General features: G+C 41.8%; 1 protein-coding gene across 2 annotated transcripts in view; it reads left to right on the forward strand.

Moving 5' to 3' along the window:
- The window catches only part of ZFAND3 (zinc finger AN1-type containing 3), a 263984-nt gene that overhangs the window by 215666 nt on the left and 21109 nt on the right, over positions 1–27209 (forward strand). For both annotated transcript variants that reach the window (XM_061624889.1, XM_061624890.1), the window contains one exon: positions 17391–17561. In XM_061624889.1, coding sequence (XP_061480873.1) covers positions 17391–17561 — 171 coding nt within the window. The remainder of the gene's footprint in view (positions 1–17390; positions 17562–27209) is intronic.

Below are 27209 nucleotides of genomic sequence, written 5' to 3' on the forward strand. Positions count from 1 at the left end.
AGCCCGCAAGCAGCACCCGAGTGCAAGAACGCTCTCCCCTCCTGAGGCTTCCGGCAACTGGTTTTCAGAAGCATACTGCCTCTGACTAGGGTGGCACAGCACAGCCATCATGGCTAGTAGCCATTGATAGCCCTGTCCTCCATGAATTGGTCTAATCTTCTTTTAAAGCCGTCCAAGCTGGTGGCCATTACTGCATCTTGTGGGAGCAAATTCCATAGTTTAACTATGCGCTGAGTAAAGAAGTACTTCCTTTTGTCTGTCCTGAATCTTCCAACATTCAGCTTCTTTGAATGTCCACGAGTTCTAGTATTATGAGAGAGGGAGAAGAACTTTTCTCTATCCACTTTCTCAATGCCATGCATAATTTTATACACTTCTATCATGTCTTCTCTGACCCGCCTTTTCTCTAAACTAAAAAGCCCCAAATGCTGCAACCTTTCCTCGTAAGGGAGTTGCTCCATCCCCTTGATCATTCTGGTTGCCCTCTTCTGAACCTTTTCCAACTCTATAATATCCTTTTTGAGATGAGGCGACCAGAACTGTACACAGTATTCCAAATGTGGCCGCACCATAGATTTATACAATGGCATTATGATATCAGCTGTTTTATTTTCAATACCTTTCCTAATTATCGCTAGCATGGAATTCGCCTTTTTCACAGCTGCCGCACACTGGGTCGACATTTTCATCGTGCTGTCCACTACAACCCCGAGGTCTCTCTCCTGGTCGGTCACCGCCAGTTCAGACCCCATGAGCGTATATGTGAAATTCAGATTTTTTGCTCCAATATGCATAATTTTACACTTGTTTATATTGAATTGCATTTGCCATTTTTCTGCCCATTCACTCAGTTTGGAGAGGTCTTTTTGGAGCTCTTCGCAATCCCTTTTTGTTTTAACAACCCTGAACAATTTAGTGTCATCAGCAAACTTGGCCACTTCACTGCTCACTCCTAATTCTAGGTCATTAATGAACAAGTTGAAAAGTACAGGTCCCAATACCGATCCTTGAGGGACTCCACTTTCTACAGCCCTCCATTGGGAGAACTGTCCGTTTATTCCTACTCTCTGCTTTCTGCTTCTTAACCAATTCCTTATCCACAAGAGGACCTCTCCTCTTATTCCATGACTGCTAAGCTTCCTCAGAAGTCTTTGGTGAGGTACCTTGTCAAACGCTTTTTGAAAGTCTAAGTACACTATGTCCACTGGATCACCTCTATCTATATGCTTGTTGACACTTGTGATGTTCCTATATTAATGTATATATGGTAAGTGTTGTTGTTTTAGAAGATACATGGTAAGTGGAGTGAAAGAGGGGGAGTGATTGGGCAGTAGAATGCGAGATGATTGGCTGAGTGTTTAAAATGGCTGAATGTATAAAAGGAAGAGTGAGAGTGGAATAGGGGGAGAGAAGAGAAAGAGTGGATTGCTTGGTGGGGTTTGAGAGAGTTGTTTGCCAGGAGAGAGTGAAGAAGGAGGGGGGTGGAGTTCAGATTAGTATTGAGTAAAACCATATCCTTATGTGCCTTAAGAAGAAATCTTGTTAATCTTGTTAGCTTTGTTATCTTTAATAAATACTTAATTTGGTTTACCAAAGGCCTGATCCTTGGCTGGAGTTTCACAGACCAGAAGGGAGGGTAAGGTAATGACCAAGGCTGAAGGGGAACTGTAACAAATGGTGGCAGCGGTGAAGAGAACAACAATACCAGTATTCAGAGTCTCTGGGAATACTAGTATTGGGATGTTACTGGTGGTTGCCTAGCAGGGGGATCTGTTGAGATCTGTGCTAGAACGGGGAGAGAAACCATAAGAGAGAGCGGTCCGGACTGGTGGAGTCCCTGGTGGTGCCTAGAGACAGGCAGTAACCACGAGCAGGTAGGAACCTGACAGGGAGAGCCAGGGAAGGACGCATCACAACACTCTCAAAGAATTCTAATAGGTTACTGAGACAGGACTTTCCCTTGCAGAAGCCATGCTGGCTCTGCTTCAGCAAGGCTTGTTTTTCTATGTGCTTAGTTAATCTAGCTTTAATAATACTTTCTACCAGTTTTCCAGGGACAGAAGTTAAGCTAACTGGCCTGTAATTTCCGGGATCCCCTCTGGATCCCTTTTTGAATATTGGCGTTACATTTGCCACTTTCCAGTCCTCAGGCACGGAGGAGGACCCGAGGGACAAGTTACATATTTTAGTTAGCAGATCAGCAATTTCACCTTTGAGTTCTTTGAGAACTCTCGGGTGGATGCCATCCGGGCCCGGTGATTTGTCAGTTTTTATATTGTCCATTAAGCCTAGAACTTCCTCTCTCGTTACCACTATTTGTCTCAGTTCCTCAGAATCCCTTCCTGCAAATGTTAGTTCAGGTTCAGGGATCTGCCCTATATCTTCCACTGTGAAGACAGATGCAAAGAATTCAGGATTGAGTAGAAAAGGCCTGGTCTTCATGGTATAGAAAATATTAATAGAAAAACACTCAGGGGGTCTTTTTGGTCTTAAGAGCCAATGGGAAAAGGATCTGGGATTTGAGTTGGACTCACCTGATTGGATAGCATTCGATACATTTAAACATGGTAAAACAATTTCCGCCAATCATAAAGAAATTATGTTGAAAATATTTCACAGATGGTATCTCACACCAGTTCATCTGTCTCACATATCTTCAATTATATTACCAACTTGCTAGAGAGGTTATACCCCAAAAGGAACATATTTCCACCTTTGGTGGACGTGTCCAAAGATTAGATCATTTTGGAGCATAATTCACAGTGAACTCAACAAAATTACTAAAGAAGTTACTCACTTAAGTCCGGAATTGTTTTTACTTTCTTTATTCAAGGGTGAAAATAATCAGTTGAAATCCAAAACCCTTATTTCTCAATTATTGTTAGCAGCAAGGATATTGGTATTACAACAATGAAAATTTTTGAATGATTTAGACGTACAGGCTTGGTATAGGAACATCTGGACAATTGCAATCCTGGACAAACTCAGGCTGCACCTTCGGTTCCTGCAAGGCAAAGCAAAACCAGAATCCTTCATGATGGTGTGGTGGACATTTATAGAATATACAGCTCAACATGATTTTCATGATCAACTTTCCACAGTAACCAGATCTATTTGGCTGTCATGAACAAACATCCTAGATCACTTACTTGATGGATTAACCTGGTCCTATAGATGCTTTTCATTTTTAGTGTTACTCACCTGTATTAATATTTTTACTTGTATGATCCCAAATTGTATTTGTAATATTTGTCAGTGATAATCTGTGATAATACATGGCTCCGGGTTGGGAAGGATGGGAGGGGATGTTTATTGGTTGAATTCTTGTAATTTGTAAAATAAGTAATACAAGGGTTTTTTTAATCTTTGCATAATTTTGGAACCATGGGGGGATAATATTTTTCAGGGCTGGCTATACTATTTTCAGAAGCACAAAAACAAGATTACAAACATTTCAGATAAAAGATATCTACAAGAACCCATACATTTGGAAAGAGATCATGTTAAAGGTCTAGTATGTCAGTTGATGGTTCACATTGGCAAAATTGATTCCTTGACACAATATATTCTTGTTTAGCCACCCAAAATACTTTACTGGTTTTTCCATTTAAAAAAATGTAAAATTACTGTTTAGGAGCAATTTTACATTTTCTGCCTAGCAGTTTTTCCTCAAATTTTGGGGAGGTTTTATTCCCTTTAGGAAGGCAGTGTGGCCTCCCCCATCACCTCTGGTCCTTATCTCTTGCCTTCTGGGCAGACTGCCAGGTTCTAAGGAGGACAGAGCAGCCACAGCACACACCTTTCTTCTCACACACACAGTCACTGCGACTGCAATTCTCTCTCACTCTCTCTCTCTCTCTCTCTCTCTCTCTCTCTCTCTCTCACACACACACACACACACACAGCTACGCCACTCTGCAGAGTTGCTGCTGTGGACCACCTGAATAAAGCTTACAGACTACTGTTGGGTCACTGGTCTAAATAGATTATAGAACTGCTGGTCTAAACAGATTATAGAAATTGTAATTTACTACTGTTGTAGATTGTTTTACATAATTGTTACATAGATACAAGAATGCATTTTGGGGGAGCAAAGACAAGCTAAAACAGTACTGTTTAAAAATTCACATGAAAAGCATTTTACTCATAATTGTAAAAGAGGATCTGCACACACAGCAAAATGAACATGCCACAACCTAATGAGAGTGAATACTGTTTCCTGTACAAAAGTGATGTGTCCAGGAAACCGTACCTTTAAGCTTAGGCTGTTTGAAAATATACAGGAAGATGGGACATATCTAAGCAATGTTTACAAAAACAGTTCCCCAAATGTGATTTGGGCCATTGTCTTACTGTTTCTCATCACCTTCCCAACATGGTAACATCTAAAAGGCCCATTTAGATATATTTATCCTATAGGGTTATATCCCATTTTATTACTTTAATCACCAAAACAGCTCATAACACCAATTAATCAATGTAGTAAAATCCATGCACTTTAAAACATTCTAGCTGAAGCAGGATCAGGCATGGCATCTAGTGGTATCTTCACCTGTCTCTCTCACTCACTCTCCTGGTTCTATTTCACAGGGCAGATGGATCTGTTCTCGGGGGCAGAGGAGTTTAACACTGTGATCTGTTTAGATAACCTTAGTTGATGACTACGCTAAACAAAGCCAGCCCATACTAAAAATGTAGAACTCTAAGCATAAACAATTTTTAGTATGAAAATTCTCAGGGCCCCATGTTCTAGCAGTTCTGCTTGTTGTACTTGACAGATATTTATTTTTTACATTAGAGATGCCAGTTTATGTAATTTCATTCCTAAATCATAAAAGCAATCCCAATAATGCCAATCCAGTATTCGCAACTGCACTACTTCATGCAAACACATACATACAAGGAGGGCAGATTTCCCTTTACAATATTTTGGGATGTTTTCTCTTCCCCCCCCCCCGCCTTTCAACAGTATAAAACCACTGGCACCATTCCTCTCTGACGTTAGAGCTTAAATTTTCCTATAATGTGAGTGAAAAAAGTGGAGAAGAGAAAGATCAACTCATTTGAAATGAGGTGCTGGAGGAGAGCTTTACAGATACCATGGACTTCGAAAAAGACGCAATCGACTTGAAGGCACATAACAACAACAACATATTATGAGTTTATAAAGAAAGATCCCAGTGGTTTTAAAGAAATTATTTAATCGTTGATTAAGGAAAGTGCAATAAAAAAGAAATTACTTAATCACCTAATCCTAAGACTTTTTCCACCAGCGTAGAGTTAAAAGTTGAGGCCAGCACTATACCAGGGTAACGTCTTGGAACATGAAACTGAAGTATAGCCATGTTGCCAGGGATGCATGATTCTTATTTAATTATTTATTTCTATTATGAATCACTTCCTATAAAATATTGCACAGCAGTTTAACAATAAAAACAATTACATACACATAAACAATATAAAACAAATGCATAAATGACATATGATGACATTGCAGTAAGTATGCTTTTACAAATACCTAGAACATAAGTAATGGTTAAAATCGTAACTTTCCTCCTGTGCTGAAACAGATAATCTCTCAATCTATTGACTGTACTTTCCTTCTATTTAGGTATTCTTTTCAGTTCTACAGCAGTTTTGTAGAACACTTTTTGTATACTTAATTTTCAATCATACTGTCATGGTTGGTATGTCATTGATTTACCAGTTATAAAGCTCTTTCTCTAGGGTACTTTTAAATCAGACGCTGAGTATTAGATATTTCTTTTAGTCAGCAGCAAAGCCATTTTTAGGAATAATTTGTTGCTGAGGATTGATTAAAAAACTAAATTGGCTGTTTCCATGCAAAGTAAGGTTTCTGCCTCAACCTTTCTCATTGCAAAAATAATTGAAAATAAGGTTAAATATAATATCTGTCCTGGCCAACTCTGTTGGATTCAGACTCAGACTTGCTGGTGTGATATTCTCTGTTATGTTTAATGTGGAAACTCAGTTTAGAATGTTTCATAGAACAGCTTACAGATTATCCACCACTCTGCATCTCTATGCAAGCATAATTAAGCATGACTACTCAAAGCTAAGACGTTGTTGCAACAATTGGACATACCCCCTAAGACCCTTAAAGTAGGCTTAGGGCGGGCTTTCTATTTGTGTGGAGAAGGTTTCCATGAATTGTTTTTAAATTTTTATTTAAAGATGTTTTAAGTTTTATTTTTAAAGATGCTTTAAAGATGTTTTGAAAGATATTTTGTTTAAGATGTGTTAAAGTTTGTTTTAGTGATTTTGTTTGCCGCCCTGGACTTCTTCTGAGAGGATGGGCGGATATAACAGCTGCAGCACTAGGGGGACTGAAGAAGACCTGCTCTGGGAGTGAGTATCTGAGCATCTGGGTGCTTGCTGCTCGCTCCTCTAGGTTGCTGTCACTCGAGACAGCTGAGTCCCTGGTAAGTGCTGCAAAGGACTGGGACTCCTTGCCTGACCCTTGCTCCAGAGAGAGGCTGCAGTTAATCTTGCAGCCTCTTGCATCAGCTGCTGGCTGGGTCAGGAGCATAAAAGCCCAGCTGCAGGTCTGCCACCAGCCAGGTTGCCACCAAAGGGGATTGCCCCTTGGGGAGTCCCGAGGGCAAGGGCACTACCCTCTTCTGTTTCTTTTTTTCTAACCAATCTAGAGAAGAATGGTAGTGGGAAGTGTGGCTGATGTGTAGTTCCTGCACAGGGTGAGAGCCTGTGCAGTGAACTGAAAAATAGGAGAAAGCTGCCACATGCCTTCAGAGTGAGAGTCTGTAACTAGCAGAAGGCTGGCCCTCCCTGGGTGTGAGACAGTGGGGGAGTAGATGTGCACTGTGTGAAAAATATTGAGTGGGTCTGACTGTTCCCACTTCTCTCAGAGGCCTGCTGGGATAATTGGTTCAGATAGGCTTTGTTGGTGAGCTCTTGTTGGGTCCATATCAGGAGGTCCATATTTAGGGGGAGTCTTAATGACGAGAGACATGGGTGATGCTACCCGAATTTCAGTGATCACAGGTAGAGGGAAGTATAGCTGTCAGCTCTACACTGCATCAGCAGTGTCGGGGGGGCTGGAAATTCCTGGGTCTTTGGCAGGGAAGGAAAGTCCTTAGCCAGCAGTTGGGTTGTAAATCTGCCAGGCCTATCCAAAGCGTACTTGCCGAGTCAGAAGTCCAGAAGCGAGGTCAGTGGAGGTCCGGGATCAATTGCCAAGGAGGTCAGTCAAAGAGATGCTGCAGGGAAACTAGGTCTACACAAAGCCACGCCTGACGTTGCAGTCAGCAACAAGCTGCAGCCAAGGTGTGCCTTATAAAGAGCAGGATGGACAGCAGGTGTGAGCCCTCAGCGTTTGGGCCTTAAGGAGACAGGCCTGCCTCTCTTCTGCCTGACCTTCTGCTGTCTACGTTCTGCAGGTGAGGGGGGAGTATCCTGTTCACTGTCTGTGTCTGGCTGCAGGGCCTCTGCTGTCCCTGGGGTGCTCTGCAGCTGAGGGGCAGAAGGAGCTGGATTCTCAGGAGGCTCCTCCCTGTCTCCTGCTGCTCCTGGGTCTGCTGCTGTTACTCCCGAGTTGTCCTCATCTGAGGAGTCCTCTGACGGGGCCATGACAATAGCCATGGGGAAGTGGTGAATCACCATAGAAGACGAGGGCAAGGCTATCTACGCCTTGTTCCTTTCTGCCACTTCTCTCATGGATGGGTTCCTCGTTGCTCATCTGCTGTGTCCACTGGACTGTGTGTGTTTTTGTTTAACACCAGATCAGTACACAATAAGACCACTCTCATCCATAATTTGATCGTGGATGAAGGTGCCGATTTGGTGTGCATTACCAAGAACTGGGTGGGTGAGCTGGGAGGAGTTGATATGATCCATTTTTGCTCACCTGGATTACTCGGTGCAACACCAGCACAGGCTGCAGGGACGGGGAGGAGGAGTTGCTGTGGTCTACAGAACTTTCATCTCTGCCACCAGCAAACCACTCTGTCTTGGAGCTGGCTGTGAGGGCCTGCACCTGGTGTCAGGCCAAGGAAACAGGAAACTAGGGTTGCTACTGGTGTACCATGCACCTTGCTACCTGGCAGCTTCTCTGACTGAGCTGGCAGAGGCCATCTTGGCTGTGGTATTGGAGGACCCCAGAATGATAGTCCTGGGTGATGTCAATGTCCATGCTGAGTCTGCCTCTAGTATTCCGGCTCAGGACTTCATGGTCTCCATGACTACCATGGGGCTGTCTCAAGTTGTCAGCAGCCCAGTACATAGGGCAGGGCACACCCTCGATTTGGTCTTTGCTCCAGATGGAGGAAGGGGTGGTCTGGAGATAAGGGGGGATGGATGTCACCCCATTGCCATGGTCAGACCACTTCCTGTTGATCTTCTGTGTAGGGGTGGTGGACAGATTAACATGGTCCATCCCTGGAGACACAATACCTGATGGAACACCTCTCCCGACACGAACCCACCCATACACTACTCTCAACATCAAACGCCCTCCTTTACGTGCCTACTCCAAGGGAAGCTCGGAGGATGACAACAAGGGAGAGGGCCTTCTCAGTGATGGTCCCCAAATTATGGAATAATTTTTTTGACGAGGTGCGCCTGGCGCCAGAACTGTTATCTTTTCAGCACCAGGTCAAGACTTTCCTCTTCTCCCAGGCATTTTAGCATGTGTTTTTAAAGTGCTTTTTAAAAATGTGTTTTTAAATTTGTATATTTGTTTTTAACATTTTTAATTGTTGTAAACCGCCCAGAGAGCTTCGGCTATGGGGTGGTATACAAATGAAATAAATAAATAAATACAAATGCAATACAATAAATAATGGAATCCATTGGATTCCTGAATGCCCTGTGGGAGTTCCCAGTAGATAGAGCAGGTGACCCTGTTGAAGCCCTTGTCACGCTGTGGAACAGTGAGGCATGTCGGGCTTTTGACACGGTTGCCTCCGAGTGCCCTCTCTGACATTGTGGAGCCTGGTTTGTACCTTGATACACCAGTGAGCTAAGGGCAATGAAACAGGCTGGACAACGGCTAGAGCACAAGTGACAAAAGACATGCTGTGAGGCTGATTGGGCATGAGTAAAACGTCATCACCATGCCTACTGTGTGGCGGCGAGGGCAGCAAAGAAGGCCTACTTCTTTGCCTCCATCGCATCCTCAAGTAGCCATCCAGTGGAGCTTTTCCATGTTGTCAGGGGTCTGTTGACATGAACTCCTGGAAATGGAGTTTTAGACCCTTCGGAGGCCAACTGTGAATTGTTGGCAAGGCACTTTGAAGCTAAAGTTGCTTGCCTCCATAGCAATCTTGATGCCCCATCCATATCTGCTGTGGTCCCCAATGAGGTGTCCAGTGCAACGTCTGCTGCAACTTCTTGGGAATGGTTTCAGTTGTTGCTGCCTGATGACGTAGACAAGGTGCTTACAATGATGTAGCCAGCAACATGTCCTTTCGACCCTTGCCCTTTTTGGCTTATTAAAGGTTGCCAAGTGGGGTTGACCGAGTGGATCCAGGGTGTGGTCAACGCATCATTGCAGGAGGGAGTGGTTCCAGCCGCCCTGAAAGAGGCAGTGATCTGACTGTTCCTGAAAAATCCCACCCTGGACCCATTGGTTTGTGACAATTACCTACCAGTCGCAAATCCCCTCTTTTTAGGGAAGGTGATCAAGAGGGTTGTGGCGCAGCAATTACAAGTACTCTTGGATGAAACAGATTATCTTGACCCATCCCAGTCTGGATTCAGGCCTGGCTATGGGACTGAATCAGGCTTGGTCGCCCTGATGGATGACCTTTATCGGGAGGAGGACAGGGGGAGTGCGACCCTGATATTCTTACTTGATCTCTCAGCGGCTTTTGCTGTCATTGACCATGGTATCCTTCTGAGCCGACTTGGTGAGATGTTTTACAGTGGTTCCAGTAATATCTCCAAGGTCATTTTCAGATAATAGCATTGGGTGATTGTCTTTCGGCCCTCTGACAGTTGTGCTTTGGTATGCCCCAGGGTACCATCTTGCCCCCCATGCTGTTTAACATCTATATGAAGCCCTTGGGAGTGGTCATCAGGAGATTTGAGGTGAGGTGTCAGCAGTATGCTGACATTACCCAGCTCTGTTTCTCTGTAACATCTGGATCAGGTGAGGCCATGCAAGCCCTGGACCTGCTGCCTGGATTGGGTGGTGGGCTGGATGATAGCCAGTAAACTGAGACTGAATCCCAGCAAGACAGAGGCACTGTGGGTTGGTGGTTCCTGAGTTCAGATAATTGGTCAATTGCCTCCTTTGGAAGGGGTCATACTCCCTCTGAAAGAGCAGGTCCGTAGTCTGGGAGTGCTCCTGGATGCATCTGTGTCACTAGAGGCCCAGGTGATCTCAGTGGCTAGGAGTGCCTTTTACCAGCTTTGGCTGGTAAGACAGCTGCAGCCATTCTGGACCGGGATAGCCTGACCACTGTTGTCCACGCACTGGTAACCTCCAGGCTGAATTACTGTAATGCGCTCTATGTGGGGCTGCCCTTGAGTTTGGTCCAGAAACTACAGCTGGTGCAAAATGCGGCAGCGAGACTGCTCACTGGGGCAGGGTATCGCCAACATGTCACCCCGCTGCTGAAAGAATTCCACTGGCTGCCCATTTGCTATCAGGCCAAGTTCAAGGTTCCAGTTTTGGTGTTCAAAGCCCTATACAGCTTGGGACCAGCATACCTGAAAGACCGTCTTACGCCTTATATACCCAGTCGATCACTGTGCTCTGCAGGTGAGGGCCTCCTCCAGGTACCATCTTATCAGGAGATCCGTTCTGCACAACATGGGAAACGGACCTTTAGTGTGGCAGCACCAACCCAGTGGAATTCCCTACCCTTAAATATTAGACAGGCTCCATGTCTGTTATCTTTTCGGCGCCTATTGAATACCTTTCTCTTTCAACAAGCCTTGGAATTGTTTTTTGATAAGTTTTTAAACCTTTTTTTTAAAAAAAATGTTTTTAAAGCATTTTAAAAAAATGTTTTTAAAGATGTTTTGTTTTAATGTATTTAACAGTCTGTTTTTATGTTTTAAAGTGTTTTTAGTGCTTTTGTTTGCTGCCCTGGGCTCCTGCTGGAAGGAAGGGCAGGATATAAATCAATAAATAATGTAATGTAATGTAATGATAATAACAGGACTATGTGAGCAAGTGAGCACTCCTACAAACAGGTTGAAAAGTCGGCACTATCTGTGAACACCTGAACATCTCTTGGCATCTCTTTGGATGTGGCAGCACGTCATCCAGATCCTCTTCTGATGCTGCCTCTGGTTGAGCCTTCAATTCCCCCTTGGGAGAAGGTGCAAATGGTGGTTCAGGCAACATGACAGGGCTGAGAGATGGGAAAGGGCCGGCTCATTGTCGGGCAGTGTTTTTTCCATTGGAACGATGGGGGGAGCTCTCACTGTCTAAACTGCTGAAGCCTTTTATTCCAGCCCCATCCCTCTCCAGTCCACTGGGCCCTTCCTCAGAATCCCATTCTTCTTCCTACTCTTGCTCCTCCTGATCACTCCATCAGGAGACCTCCGCAGGGCCCATGACATCATCTTGGAATTATTTTTTTTAAAGCCATTTCTCAATTATAAAAGGGCCATTTTCATAGAATCATAGAACAGTAGAGTTGGAAGGCGCCTATAAGGCTATCAAGTCCAACCCCCTTTTAAATAATTTATTTATTAAATTTATATCCCGCCCTTTCTTCCAAAGGAGCAATATAATCAGTCCAAAAAGTGAATGACAGCTAAAATGGAAATACATATTCAGTCTCTTCTACATAGCTATAGCAGAGAATGAAACAATAACTTCTTAAAAATTGTTCTGTTATATTTTTAGATTTTGGTAGTTGCAAGCAAATGCTGCTTTCAAAGGCCATGATTTCTCCTTTGAAATCACATCAAATACTGTGCAAACCAGGGCTGTGGAGTCGGTACACCAAACCTTCGACTCCGACTCCTCTATTTTTCCACTGTCTGACTCCGATTCCGACTCCAACTCCTCTATTTTTCTACTGTCTGACTCCGACACCACCCAAAATTGCTTCTTGTCAATCAAAATTTATTTGGAAGTCAGAGTCGGTACATTTCTACCGACTCCACCCAAAATTGCTTCCGACTCCACAGCCCTGGTGCAAACATCAAATACTGTGCAAGGTTCTTAGTTCACATTTCCAAATTTGTAACAAGACTCAAGGCAAAATACTGTGTGTGATAAATGATGTATACCTGGAAGTGTAAATAGTTCTTGTTCTGCGGAAACGTCTTTCATTGAGCCAGGCAATGAAATTGGCCAAAAGATTCCTGCCTATCTCTTAAACCCAGTGTGGCCACATTTCTTTATGATGGCTGAAGAACTCTGTGCAGACTTTCTTCATATGGAAAAATTTAAAGACTTAATTTTTTTCTTAATCTTTTCTCCTTCCTCCTCAGCCATCCATCTGATCAAATCATTATAAGTTTGTGGTCAAACACTCTGAGGCTCTCAGCAGACCACAGTGTTGCCCAGCAGACCACAGTGTTGCCACTTTTTGATTATAGATTGCTGACTTCCCCCCCCCTTTCATTCCCCCTCCTCCTACCTCTCTCTACAACCTGTGCCTGCTGTGCAGAATTCTTGATGGATTTTGTTTTGATAGCTTAAGTTTCTTTTTTAAGTGATCTGAGGAGTTGTGACACTGATGTTTGAAGGCTCATTAGTTATTGCCATTACTGATGTTTGCACTGGTAGTTGGGATCGTAAATGTCAATCTTTCAAGCTATGATAAAAAAAATTGAAAAATGATGGAGTGCCTCGAATAGTGCCATCATGCTAGAGATTAAGCTAACTAGTCTTTTCTTGAGAAGCAAGTAGGAATTGTGGGGTTTTTTCTCCCTTGATACTTTCTATCCTTTTCTCTCACCCTTCTTATTTGCATATTCCTTTGTTCATCTTCCCCATTCTTATTTCTATTGAGGAAAACAATTCTCTGAATCATCAGGGGACTCTCCTGGTGGCTGTTAGCGAATCTGTGTGTGTGCATCTTGCAAACTCTACTGTGTCAGGAGATTGAGAGATTGAAATTCAGCACTGACAGTCCTGACACAATTTATTTCAAAATTATGGGTGGAGAACATTGAAAAATAAAGGCATGAACAGTGACAGTAAGGGACACATTTAACTTTTCAGCTGGAGACAAAGCAGTTTTGAAGGCCAGTGCTCTGCCTCAAGACTGAACTTGTTTTGCTCTTCTGAATGACTTAATTCCTTCTTTTTTCCAGTCTTGCAGAGTATCTACAATTAGAAGAACCTGCATCCTTAGAAACTGTAGATTAGTGAAATTCTCATTTTCTTTCCCTATATTGCATTTCCATTTATGTTGTGGCAGACAGTAGACTGTGATAGAGACCGTCCTTCCTTTCTTCTCACCTCCTGCCCTCCAGAGATATCTCACAAGATACTTCACTATATTGTTGATTATTTTGTTTTGCTTCTCCCCCCACTCCTCCCACACCTCCAGGAAACAAGCAAGAATTTGTTCTCAGGCTCATGGTTTGTTTGGACATCATGAAAAATCAGGCTGTGGCTTGTTTCTCAGCAGTGGGGGGAAGGAGTAGAGAAATAACTTTTTAGCAGTGCATGCCAGCATGCTGCACATTTATATTTAAACCATAGTTTGTTTTTAACTATAGCTTAATGTGATATGTTAAAACAGACCAGAATCTACATTCAAACATGTCATTTGGGATCAGGAGCAACATAGCAAGAAAGCAGAAATGAGTAATAGTTATACAAATTCATAAGTTATAGTTTCACCTTTCTCTTCTTCATGCCAGTCTCAATTAAAGAGCCTTCTGCCTTGTATGGCAAGTGTGTATATATAGATATACTTGCATACAGTGTGGCAAATTATTCTATGGAGTTGATTTGTCCACCACCTACTCTACTCGCTGTTGCTGCTTCCTCAGCATGTCAGCCTACTTAATGAAGCTCCCTTAAGTACAAGCTCCACCTTTACTCTGTCTCTTCAGACCATTTAAGTCGATCTCCTTGGCATATCGAGATTGAGCATAGAATTCTGTCTTCTGCTGAGAGCCAAAAAAAAGATTAATATCTGTGTACAAGTTCCATGATGCACAGAGCTGCATTGTGGCTGGCCTCTTCTTTTGCTTTCTAACCATGAAGAGCAGGGGTGGGATCTTCTTGTTGTCTGAAAGATTGTTTTGCTGCCAATAAGTGACCAGGTGAATGGCAAACAGCAGACCAGTTTATGTTTGTCCACCAAGAATTCAGGAGCATTTGGAAGCGTGTTATGTATCTGGTACTTTCAAGATGAAGGTGTGCTAAGACATTGGACAACATTAGCAGCAATTCTCTCGTAAAACAATTGTATTCTTGAATGGATTTGTGCATGCTCATGTATTTTTCTGGTTTCTCTATTTTGTAGAAACTTCTGTAGAGAATATGGGGGAGGGGTCAACCTGTGAATGACATCTAGGGCTCTGACCTGGAGAGGTCAATATGTGTGAGATAGAATATTGCCTCTCCATTGGTGTGCGTGCATGCGTGTATGTATATTCAAACAGATGGACAGTACAAAAATTGTTTTCCATTTGTCTGTGTATCCACACAAGACCTACCCCCAATCTTGAGAAAGAAAACTGAAGAATTCCCTTTCTTTTAAAATGTTTTAACTTTGAGCTTTCAGTTTTAAATTTTTATTTGTGTGTGTGTGTTGTAAGCTACCTTCAGTGTCTCTTGAGAAATAGAAAGGTGGGGTACAAATTGTCTTAATAAATAAAATAAAACAAAAATATGCCTTTAATAAAAAGATAATAACCAGGCTCACACTGACTAAGTCTGGAACACATTTATCGAGACCTAAAATCTTACTGGGCTATTGGCACAGAGCTTCAGGCATGCAACAGATTAATGTTGTATATAATCTCTTAAATCTGTTATCCACCATGCCTTCCTGCCTTAAAGGACAAAAAAAATGTTTCTACCATTGGATGACCTACTGTGTCACTCCTGCCCTGGGCTGGAATGTGGGATGATGGTAGTGGTGAGGGCTTGCCTACATAATTATTACACTGGTGTCTCAGTATTTAATGAAGAAAAGGTGTTATGTTAATAGAAATATTTAGAAAGTTAACTTGGTTAGTTTTTCACATATTTTAATCAAAATATTATATGCATTATACATATAGATATCTATATAGATATGAATTATCGATACATTAATTATAGACACCTATAAATATTGGATCTATGGATATGAAAAGAGGGATTGGATCAAGATGAAGGAGGTGTGAAAATTGGAGGGAGAAATACCAGTAATTTAAGATATGCAGATAATACCATACTACTAGCAGAAACCAGTAATGATTTAAAATGAAAGTTAAAGAGGAAAGCACAAAAGCAGGACTACAGCTGAACATCAAGAAGACTAGAATAACGACAGCAGCAGATTTATGTAACTTTAAAGTTGACAATGAGGACATTGAACTTGTCAAAGATTATCAATACCTTGGCACAGTCATTAACCAAAATGGAGACAATAGTCAACAAATCAGAAGAAGGCTGGGACTGGGGAGGGCAGCTATGAGAGAACTAGAAAAAGGTCCTCAAATGTAAAGATGTATCACTAAACACTAGAGTCAGGATCATTCAGACCATGGTTTTCCTGATCTCTTATGTGTGGATGTGAAAGTTGGACAGTGAAAAAAGTAGATAAGAGAAAAATCAACTCATTTTGAAATGTGGTGTTGGAGAAGAGCTTTGCACATACCGTGGACTACGAAAAAGACAAATAATTGGGTGTTAGAACAAATTAAACCAGAACTATCACTAGAAGCTAAAATGATGAAACTGAGGTTGTCATACTTTAGACACATCATGAGAAGACATGATTCACTAGAAAAGACAACAATGCTGGGAAAAACAGAAGGAGTAGAAAAAGAGAAAGGCCAAACAAGAGATGGATTGATTCCATCAAGGAAGCCACAGACCTGAACTTACAAGATCTGAACAGGGTGGTTCATGACAGCTGCTATTGGAGGTCACTGATTCATAGGGTTGCCATAAGTCCTAACCGACTTGAAGGCACATAACAACAACAAGTCTATGGAGATAGAGAGATTAAATACAATAACCTGGTTTGCACATAACAATAAGCCAGAGTTAAACAAACAGTGACTTAACAAGAATAAGGAAATGTGCTGATACACAATGCTCAAATCACATCACACTCCTCCTCACCCCTTTCCTTTCAGGTAGGAAACCAGTATCATCACTGGCATAGCATTGTGTGCGAACACAATTATTTATTTCTCTCCAAGAAGCCCAAACGAAACCATGGTTCATCCATAATGTAAAGCCAGCATTCTGATTTGTTTCCCCCATGCACAGCAAGTGTGGGTGGAGGCAGATGCAATTTGACCAGCATGGTTTTTCCTGGTAAGCCATTGCTTACCATTGCATGAGAACCAGGCCATTATATAGATTCCAGCTGGGTGTTCTAATCACTTGGCCCTCACTTGAAGGACATGCCCCCCAAATCTTTTGAAGTGGGTAGTAGGTTTGAAGATGCTTTTTTATTCACATTGGAATTCTGAATGTTACAACTGTTAAGTGTTAGCTTTCATCTTCTTATAGATGACTTACCTGAAACACCTTTCAATTTATAGCTTTGTAAAGAATTGAATTTTCCTAGCTCTACTCTTTCTCAACAACATTAGTTTCCTGGGAGAGGAAAACTTACAAATAAAGTTATTAAAATATGTAATACTTTGACTAGTTTTAAAGAGAGATCATCTACAGAATTTTGGATCTGTAGCAGCGTGTACATGTGGGTTTAGTTTATCTTGTCTATATAATCATTTACATTTAGATTGTTATCCTTGTAGAGAGAGAGAGAGGCACAGTGTGGTGCTTTCATGTACTTTTGTGGTTATTGGAGTTGCAGCTTGCACACTGTGCCCAAAAAACCTCTCTCCTGCTCAGCCAGGAAATAGGTTGAATTTGTTCAATTGTTTTTCCTTCAGAAGTAGCATTGGTGGGGGGGGGGAAGGAGGCTGAAGTTGTACTGGGTAATCTGTACATGACATGAAAAACATAGTTGTTTAGGCTAGTGTGTTCTCTCCATGTGCTATCAGAGCCACAAGGAAAAGTAAGCCAATTTGTTTTATATTTGGTTTTGTAAACCAGGGGTCCTTGGGGAAACAAAGCTAATAGCATCCTTACTTGGTGCTTGCTTTGACTGTTAAGAGGGTGTGTATATGCAAGGGGATAAAAAATTTGCAAGTGACTCTTTATGCCAGTTGCACACCCTTAATTTGTGACTAGAGTAGAGGCCTCAATGAACAAAAGCTAACGCTGTGCTCCAATGTTCCTCCTGCAACAACAGATTCACAGTCAGAGGGCGAAGCGTCTCCTGAGAAGCGGCCACGGTTACTGGAGAACAGTCATGACAGGCCTGAAGAAATCAGCCGTTCCAAGCAGAAGAGCAGACGTAGGTGCTTCCAGTGCCAAACAAAACTGGAGCTGGTACAGCAGGAACTGGGATCATGTCGCTGTGGTAAGGATTCTTACGAAGCCCCCACCCCTCATATATCTGGGGGAAAATCTGGGTCATGTTGTTGTGATGCAGCTTTCACTGGTGTAGAAACAAAACAATGAAATATGTGTAGTATTTTAAAAGTGATTCCATCCTGAAAAAAGTCTAGACTCTTAAATCCTTTCACAAGTATACTAAAGCTTTGTGTGCGAAGAGATAGGATGTGAAGGTCAATTATACATTTAAGCAAAGAGATATAAGACTGTTGAAGTGCCCTTGCTGAGAGGTAGCTCTGTGCTTCTCTCTTGTGCCATCAGCTATCTTATATGAGGCATGTGTCAATTCTAGTAACTCCCTTCTCATGTGAGAATTTCAGCTTATACACTTGGGCTCCCATTCTTGTAAGGGTTCCTCTGTTCACTGCACTGTGAAGAACAGCCTTGTATGAATTAAGGGATCTATGTATGGTACCTTGAGGCATCATGTGTAAATAGTTCTTGTTTGGAGTAGGGAGGATCAAGCATAGTGATTCATCATGAAAAGAAACCAAGGGATAATTTGCAACATAGAAGCAATTATAGTGATTGCTTATGAGGCACTTTGAACCACATATTAGAGAAATGCTCAACTTTTTTCAAAAGCATTATACACCCTGCATCCATAAATCAATATGCTCTGTTACAGAACCAATTTTTTTCTATGTATTCTAATAGCATTCTTTCATTATGTGCAACCTGTATGACTAGTGCTGCATTGGGGGAACATTTATTGTTGATGTCTTGTTTCAGAGGAGTACAAATTAAGTGTACAGACATAGCTAAGAATGTTCGCATATGTCTACTTACATCAACAGGAAAAAGCAGACCACTAACTACATCACTTCATAACATTTAGTACATGTAAGCTTGTAATGAAAACATTCTTCTTGGGCTTGCTCAGTGAAATGAGAGCTAAGGTAATGAGAACTGCCCGCTTTGTAGTATGCCTCTGTGCATTCTTTTTTCTAAGCATGATTGGTGCACTAGATGCTGTTCTGTGGTTGCTTCTGTCACAGTTTAAATGAAGGAGCTGTGTTAATGTCTTTCTGAAATATATACCCATAGATACAAAAATTATCTTTATTATGAAAGAAAGGAAAATATAAGCATGAAGTGTGTCTTAGTATGTTTAAACTCCTACTTTTTAATTGAAAATGCAACTTTTTTATTTTCCATCACACTGGAAACAAGACAACATGTTGGCATTTTAATCTTGCTTGGTCTGTGGGTTTGGGTGTGTTATGTATGAAAGTGTATATAGGACCTACAAATGTTGACTGCTTGTAGGGAGGCGCACAACAATATAAAGCATTTTGCTTCTTTTAAAGAGAGCCATTAGATGCTAACTAAATTGCACCATAAAGAGATAAAGATTCTATTTTTAACAGAGAGTCTGCCTCTTCTAGTCTTTAGTAATATCTTATAAATCTATAAATATTTTAGGTTTTATGTTCAATACAGCATGCTCTTCTTTCCTGTCCTTCTTGCTTGGCAATGTTGCCCTTTGAGATTTTTATGCAGGAGGCTAACATCCTCCCTGGATATATTCCTATTTCATTTAATGTTCATAAACTTGATAATAAAACTGACATTTGCAGACAAGTCCCCTTGAAAACATGCAAGGAAATGCAAATGTTTCCTACAGCTGTATTGCATTTATTGTATACACTGTGGAGACCACAGAACTCCCATCCTGCTGTGTGTGTGCAAGTTGCATTCTTTTCAAAGGTAGAGTTTCTTGATGGCCCTTTTCATCTTCTTAATGTTTGTTGATGCATTCAGAGATAAGAATAGAAGATGCTAATTTTCAGCTTGGTCAGCATGTTAACCACAGGATGCTTAGCAGACCCATTTCCTGGCCTATTAACTGCACTACCATGATATCTTAATAACACAGAGCTTTGTAAATTGTCTACTTTAGAAAATCCACAGTGAGAAAGCTTGATAAATATGAATTTTGAAGGGCACATGAGACTTGCATCAATTCATGCAGAATTGGCTATATCTGAAGCGAGTATTACAGACTGCTATAAGCTGGGCAATATTTATGTATAAACTACCTTGATATTTTTAAAATGGTTAAATTTTAAGTTCCTGAAGCAGGGATGGACAATGCAGTAATTTGATATATATCTCCATATTCATGGTCTGACAAAGATTCCAAATATTGTAGGTAAATATGATATTTGCTGAATATCTTTTGATTCATAACTTTTCCCCAATATGGTCCTCAGTACTGAGCACACTGAGCACCACTGACCTTGTCTGAATTAATATATGTTGGACCAACATCACAAGGACTTGCATGTAAATATATTGTATGGTTTGGGGATTGTTCTTCAGCAACCTTTTCCCAACTGTGGAATGCTCTCCCCAGAGACCAAAGAGCTATTAAGCAAAGATATGATTGTCTGAACCAGGCCACTATCTGCTATGCATGAGCAAAGAACAAATTTCTCAGATATTTGCCCTGTATCCATCCTGTGTCTCTGTGCTGCAAAACTGCAGGGCTTTTGCTTATAACTTCAGTGTTAAGTCTCACACTTATATTTCATCTCATGGGTTGCCAACAACAGCTTGGGTGTCTGAAGTGGCACAGGCAATAGGGGCTTATGGCACACCTAGAGATGAGCAGGAGGGCTTGGATTCCTGGCTCTAATATAGTCAACCCTGAACCATCTGCCTCTATGCTGCCATGTCAGCAGATTAGAGTCAATCGTGCACCAAGGCCCTGGGGGCTGCTTGAGTACTGCAGTGATTGCTAAAATTACACTTATAGTCTTCTAAATTTGTGGTACACTTGCCAAAAAAGGTTGGTTACCTCTAAGGTCACCTCCTCTACGTGTGCTGCTTTTAGAGATTGTTCCTTGTATGCAACATGGTAGCAACCCTAATAATTTTCAGGCACTGGAAATACACAATGCCAGTGCCTTAGAATCTACATTGGTTTCCTCATGACCTTCAAAACACCGTTTAGAGTGCTATTTTTCATTCCTAGAGCAAAAAGTGGTTAGGTCTGCATAATTTATAGATTGCCATTTTCTATATGTCCCTCGTTGATATGTTGCTTAGGCCTTTTGTAAATCCCAATAATTTAAGAGGACCCATGATCCCAAAAGATCTCTTGTCAGGTGAGAGGGAATTGGACTCTGAGAATGCTGAGGGGGAGGGTGTCGTCTGAACCAAATGTCCTCCCCCCTGAATTCTTTCAACAACAAAGTTGAACAAAATATTATTTGGGTGAATGGGTGGGTGGAGGAGGAATACAAGCCTACATTGTCAAAGGCCATCTTCCCTCTTCCCTGGATTCCTTTGCTGCCAAAGAATGGTTCAGGCCCTCTGCACCACTAGGAGAATCTTTGAAGTATGGGGTGTACTCACAGGATATTTGCCTTCTCGGACATGTACTTTGGGAGATGACATTTGCTAAGGGTTTTTTTTGTTGTTGTTCAGCAATGGGACAGGGCTGCTTCTGTTTATTCTCAAATCCTACCACTGAGTTTCCATTATTATGAAATATTTTAATATATCCCAGAGCCACCAACATTATTGCTGCAATTTCATCTGTGGATACTAGGTGCATTTAAGAGGATTGTAAGACTGACTAGTGGGAAACTACCTCTTTAACAGTTTAGTAGCGATGAGAACTACCACAAAGGTGCTTTAAACACAAACAAGGCATCTCTTTGCGTCTGAAAGGTTCTTGTGTGTGTGCTCACAGTCATTTTTCCGTTCTCTTCTATTCTGTATAGGTTATTAACTGCTGACAAGGAATTCACATCTCATAAATAATGCTTAAGAGCCATTGCTATATAAATTGAATGTGTTATGAATTGTGATGGGGCTTTTTGTAGTGTTCCTTGCCTAGAGCAGTAAGAACAAAGGGTGTCATTTTCATTAATTTCTAATGAGGTGCCAATTAAAGGCAAGAAGGGAAACGCTCAGAAGGGAAAAGTCATAGAGCTCCCCTGAATCCTCTAACCTGCGGCTGTCATAGGAACATGCCACCAAACCTTCCCTGAAAATTCCATTAAATTACAAGCTCATCTAGAGCGCACACAGACAAATTCAGCTTTCCTTTGATCTTCAAAAGAGCAATTTGTAAGATGAGTTCTGAGCTCTCTCACACAGTGAGCTGTGAGAGGTGAGGGGAATTGCTAATTGCTAATGCACTTTGCAGGCTGTAGTGAGAAACAGAAATGTGAAAGCAGATTTTCATTCTGTGCCTCTCTGACAGACTAACCTTTAAATTGACAATACTGGAGTAATGCCACTTTCCTATAAGATGTTTCTCCGTGCTATTTACACTAGCCATATGTTCAGATAGTGATAATCTTTGAGCATTGGGTTGACTGTTTGGTGGCTTAGCTTCACATGATGGATGATGATTGCATAAATGCACTATTAACTTGGTATCAAGTTCAGTGGGCAAAAGATCAACTATTAATATAAAAAGCATATCATGCAGTTAAAAAATACTCCTGCTAAATATGAGCAGCTCTAAACCCAGCATGGCTTTTTCTTACTCTTGAGTAACAATATTAGTTCTAGCTAGATAAGTGGCCATATTCACAAATCACACACAATGATGGCTTAGCATGATGTGCGTGATGGGCTCTCTCACACTCTCCCTCCCAATCCTGCCTATGCAAGAGGAGGAGATAACTTTTTGCTTTCCCTTAATCACAGTTTGTCATGTCGTCTGGCATGACAGGCTGTGGTTAATGGTCACGGTAGCTAATTTCAGACAACCATGCTTTCTCTTTTTGAAATTAACCATAGTTAGTTTTAACCACAGTTTCTGGTTTGGATGACACAGGAAGCCATGACCAAAGCAAAGCTTCCAATCTCTTCTCCTCTTGACTGTGCAGGAGGAGGGGAAGGGGGAATACATATGACATTAAACCATGATTCAGCATGATATGTGAATGCAGCTGTTGGCTACCTAATTTGAATATCAATGCCATAGTGATAAGCTTTCCAAAGGGGAAGAGTTTGGTTTACTGCTGCTTGAATTTCAGACTTGACACAAATTTCAGATTCTGAAATCAGATTTCATCAGTAAAAGTGCCTTCACCTCTTAAAACAGATTCAAGGTAATTTTATTACCTGAATGCAAAGCATGATTAAGTAATAATGGATTTTTCTGAAATATTTAATTAGTGCTAAAATTCATCAGTTTAGCCTAAGACTGTGACTAGCTAGATTTTTTATATTTACAAACATTAATTGAATTTGAGTTGATCTAGCAAAGCCAGGGACACTAAAACTCACTATTTTCACATTGTGAATTGTATGGTTATGAAGGCTCTCATAATAGGATTGGATTTACAGTGACTTCCTGGAGTGGCATGAAATTGCCAAAAAAACCCTCTTAAGCTGAGCTGCTTTCTGCAGCAGTAAAGTCTTTACAAGGCTTACAGGGATGGCTTATGGGATTGATAATGGGATATAAAGTATTTCACTTCAGTCACCATTTCAAATCCAGCGCTGGTCAGCAGTGACAGGAAAAATTACCACCATATGCTGATTGTTTAGTGATCCCTGTGCTTTCAGTCTAGCTCATAGTTGTTGTGCATGGCCATATCTGAAGAGAGACATTCCAGCTTGAGTTAATTGGCAGTTATAGTGTCCAGAATCCATGTAAAGTATGCAAACTGAGTATTTTCTGTATGGAGAGTGTGGTGTGAAAACACGCTAATGTTCTTTATGGAGCTATATCATTTAACTGTTAATGGGCAAAGCATATTGTTACGATGTTAACTAATGAACGACAGTTTTGATTAACTAATACCCATAGCAACATCAGTCTGAAGCCACCTTTAAATTTCTAATGATGATTTGTTAAAAGAAGAGAACCCTGAAGCATGTTGTGTTCTGCATAATAGGCTTGCACAGCATACCTCCAAACAATAATGATTTTCTGAATAGCTTGAAAAATATTCACTAATAGGCAAAAAACCTTGCGGTTTAAGAACATACCTATAGCCAACAGATATTTCTATCAAACTTGAAAAAGCAGGGAAATTGGGCAGTGATAGTGAATGCACCAAGGGAGCAGGAGACCTACTGCCCTACACATTTGTCAAAATGCAAATACCATTTGGGTTGGTCTTTCACAGTCCAATCCACTTCCTGTGTAGCTTGGAAGAATTTGGTAACATATGCCTCGGAACATATTTACTGAGTTCAGTGAGATTTACTCCCCTGCAATCATGCTTAGGATAGGTGAAACTGACCACAGGGAATGGGAAGGGGAGGAGGAGCAAGAGGGAGGGGAGGAAGGACAAAGGGGAGGAGGGGGATGGGAGCAGGCAGGAGGGGGAGGGGAGGAGAAGGGCAGGTTTGATCATTTGCATATTTATTGAGTTCAGTGGGATTTACTCCCGTACGATCATGCTTAGGATAGGTAAAACTGACTGAGGGGAGGGAGGGAAGGAGGGAGGGAGTGGGCAGGGGAGGAGGAAGAAGGAAGAGAGGAGGGGAGGAGGAAAGGAGAGAAGAGGGGAAGGAGGGGGAAAGCAGGTCTGATCATTTGCATGCTTACTGAGTTCAATGGGATTTACTCCTATACAATCATAGGAATAGAATTGGAAAAACTGACCATGGGAGGGGGGGGGAAGGGAAGGAGTGTATTGGAGGGGGGCAAAAGAAGAGGAGGGAAGGGCAGGTTTGATCATTTGCATGCTTATAGAGTTCAATGGTATTTACTTCCATGCAATCATGCTTAAGATAGGTAAAACTGACCATGGGGAGGAGGAAGGGGAGGGGGAAGAGGAGGAAGGGAGAGGAGGGAATTGGAAGGGGAGGGGGAGGGAGTGGCAAAGGAAGGGGGAAGGAAGCGGCAAGAGGAAGGGGATAGGAGGGAGAAGGGAGGGTGGGTTTGATCTAGGGTTGCCAGGGCCTGAGAATGATTCTATATCTTTAAGAGAAGAGAAAATTCAGCCAAGTGCAGGTTTTCGTGCAACACTGTAATGGGAAAAACCACAAGGTGGAATTCTCCCTTCGTCTTGCACAACTTTTAAAGATATAGAAGACCTCTTGGAGGCTGGGCCTGGCAACCCTAGTTTGATCATTTGCATACTTTTTGAGTTTAATGGGATTTAGTTCTGTGCAATCATGTTTGAAAATGGAAATGAACTGCCTTCAAGTCGACTGAACTTATGGCGACCCTTTGAATAGGGTTTTCATGGTAAATGGTATTCAGAGGTGGTTTTACCATTGCATTCCTCTGAGGCTGAGAGGCAGTGACTGGCGCAAGGTCACCCAGTCAGCTTCATGGCTGTGGGGATTCGAACCCTGGTCTCCCAGGTCCTAGTCCAACACTGACCCAGGGGAGGGGAGGAGATTGAATGGGTGGGCACTGGGCAGAGGGGAAAATCCTTTCCTTTCCAAAAGAAAAACTTTGTGAACAGTATCATTGCTTTTCAACGTTTCCCTCACCTTTTTATTCTACAGCAGGCACATATAGTCTCCCACCCAAATTTAAACCAAAGCTGTCCCTGGCCACATCCACACCGGGCCTTTATTTCACTTTGGGCAGTCATGGCTTCTCCCAACGAATCCTGGGAAGCGTAGTTAGTGAAGGGTGCTGAGAGTTGCTAGGAGATGCCCTGTTCCCCCTCACAGACCTTCAATCAGAGTGGCTGACTGTTAAACCACTCTGGCCACTGGAGCTCTGTCAGGGGAATAGGAGTCTCCTCTCAGCACCCTTCACAAACTACACTTCCCAGGGTTCTCTGAGGGAAGCCATGACTGTCTCAAGTGAAATCAAAGTCTGGTGTGGGTGTGGCCCCCTGATTAGTCAAGCCCAGCAGCTGTGAGGCTTTTAGAACACTGACAGTTGGTTCTTACTGAGCATGCCTGATACTATCATTGGCTTCCAGCCAAAATTTCTTAAATTAATTAAAAATCAACCAGGCATTTTTTTAACTTTTAAACTGCAGAAAATGAAGGTCAAAGTATGGGGCAAGGTCAGTATTAGGATTACAGGTACTCTGTGAACATGGCTGATTTTTAATTAATTTCAACAGATTATGAGAACTCTCAGGGGGAAAAGTCCAAAAGGGCTCTGGGGTTTTTTCCTGTCTTTTTAGACTTTGAACTCTCGATTCTCTCTGACTGTTTTGTGTATCACCATGAAAATTGAGAGGGTTGTTAAGCAAGCGTTTCTGAGTTCAGGACTATAAATTTTGTAAGGTTTTGTTTCGAAATGAGCTTACGGGAAGCATCAGAATGGCATGGGGGTATTTTCAATTTAACATTGCGGAATGTGAAAAATCCACGCTGGCTATAGTATACAGCCACTCTCGTGGCTGTATAATGAAGCCCTTGGGAGCAATGAATCAGGAGATTTGGGCTGAGGTGTCAGCAATACGCTGATGGCACCCAGCATTATTTCTCTGTAACATCTGAATCAGGAGAAGCCATGCAAACCCTGGACCACTACCTGAACACGGTGGTGGTATGGATGAGGGGCAATAAACTGAGTCTGAATGCTAGCAAGATGGAGGCGCTGTGGGTCGGTAGTTCCTGAGTTCCGATAGTTAATCAATTACCTGCTTTGGATGGAGTTGTACTCTTCCTGAAAGAGCAGGTTTGTAGTATGTGCTGCTGGATCCATCTTTGTCACTACAGGCCAGATGGCCTCAGTGGCTCTGGATGTCTTTACCAGTTTCAGCCGTTTCTGGACCGCTTGTGGCCTCCTGTGAAGTTCTAAACTTTGCAAACTTGTATAGAAGTTTTTGTTTTTTTCAGCCATTGTAGCATCTAGATTAGAACAAAAGTAATAAAGTATATATTAACATATTTTAGGTAAGATAGCTTGTTAAAACTGTTCAGTAAAATTATATTGATATTCTTCTCCATTCAAAAGAGTCTAAGATACTGTCCAGTCTTGGATATAAAGACTCCAGAGTATATAAACTGTAGTACTTATAGCATATGAAGACACAGCTGAAATGGACTTAACCGTATAGGCTGGCAGAAGAGCAGTGTGCCGGTAAAAATTCCCAGTCCCTGTGCCTGGGACTTGGGTTGAATGGGGAGTGCAAGCTTAATTTAGTACTAAAAGTATATGAACTAAAGTTGGCTTGACCTCACTTACTGATAGAGATATCAATATTGTTATAGTGACAACCCAGATATCTGAAATTTGTTTTATATGCATGCACAGATACCTATTCTAAGGCACATGAATATTCTCTACTTCACAGATGGGACACCGCTGTAGTTCACATGATTTAAGTTACTCCCAACCTAGCCTAAGAGCTGGAATTTGCTACACATCGCTCAAAATTCTCTTTTTGCAAGAAAAATCTGAAGAGGGATGGGGGGACAAATTGGACCATTTACTTGCTAATTTATTGCTATATATTTTTATTATTTCTTTATTATTTAATTTGTATCCCGCCCTTCCTCCCAAGCAGGAGCCTAGGGCGGCAAACAAAGCGCTAAATCTGTGTATTTGACACACATGATGGCTCAAATTGTTTCCATCGCAGCAGATGTAGGTAGCTATTTTTGTCAAGAACATAACAAACCTTAACAGCAAATACTGATATGTTTAAAGCATGGATGTGTAACGCCTGTTGTCACTCCTGAGGTTCAAATATGTGGGCCTATGTAAATA

The sequence above is a fragment of the Rhineura floridana genome, chromosome 4 (genome assembly GCF_030035675.1).
Source record: "Rhineura floridana isolate rRhiFlo1 chromosome 4, rRhiFlo1.hap2, whole genome shotgun sequence".
Taxonomy (NCBI): domain Eukaryota; kingdom Metazoa; phylum Chordata; class Lepidosauria; order Squamata; family Rhineuridae; genus Rhineura; species Rhineura floridana.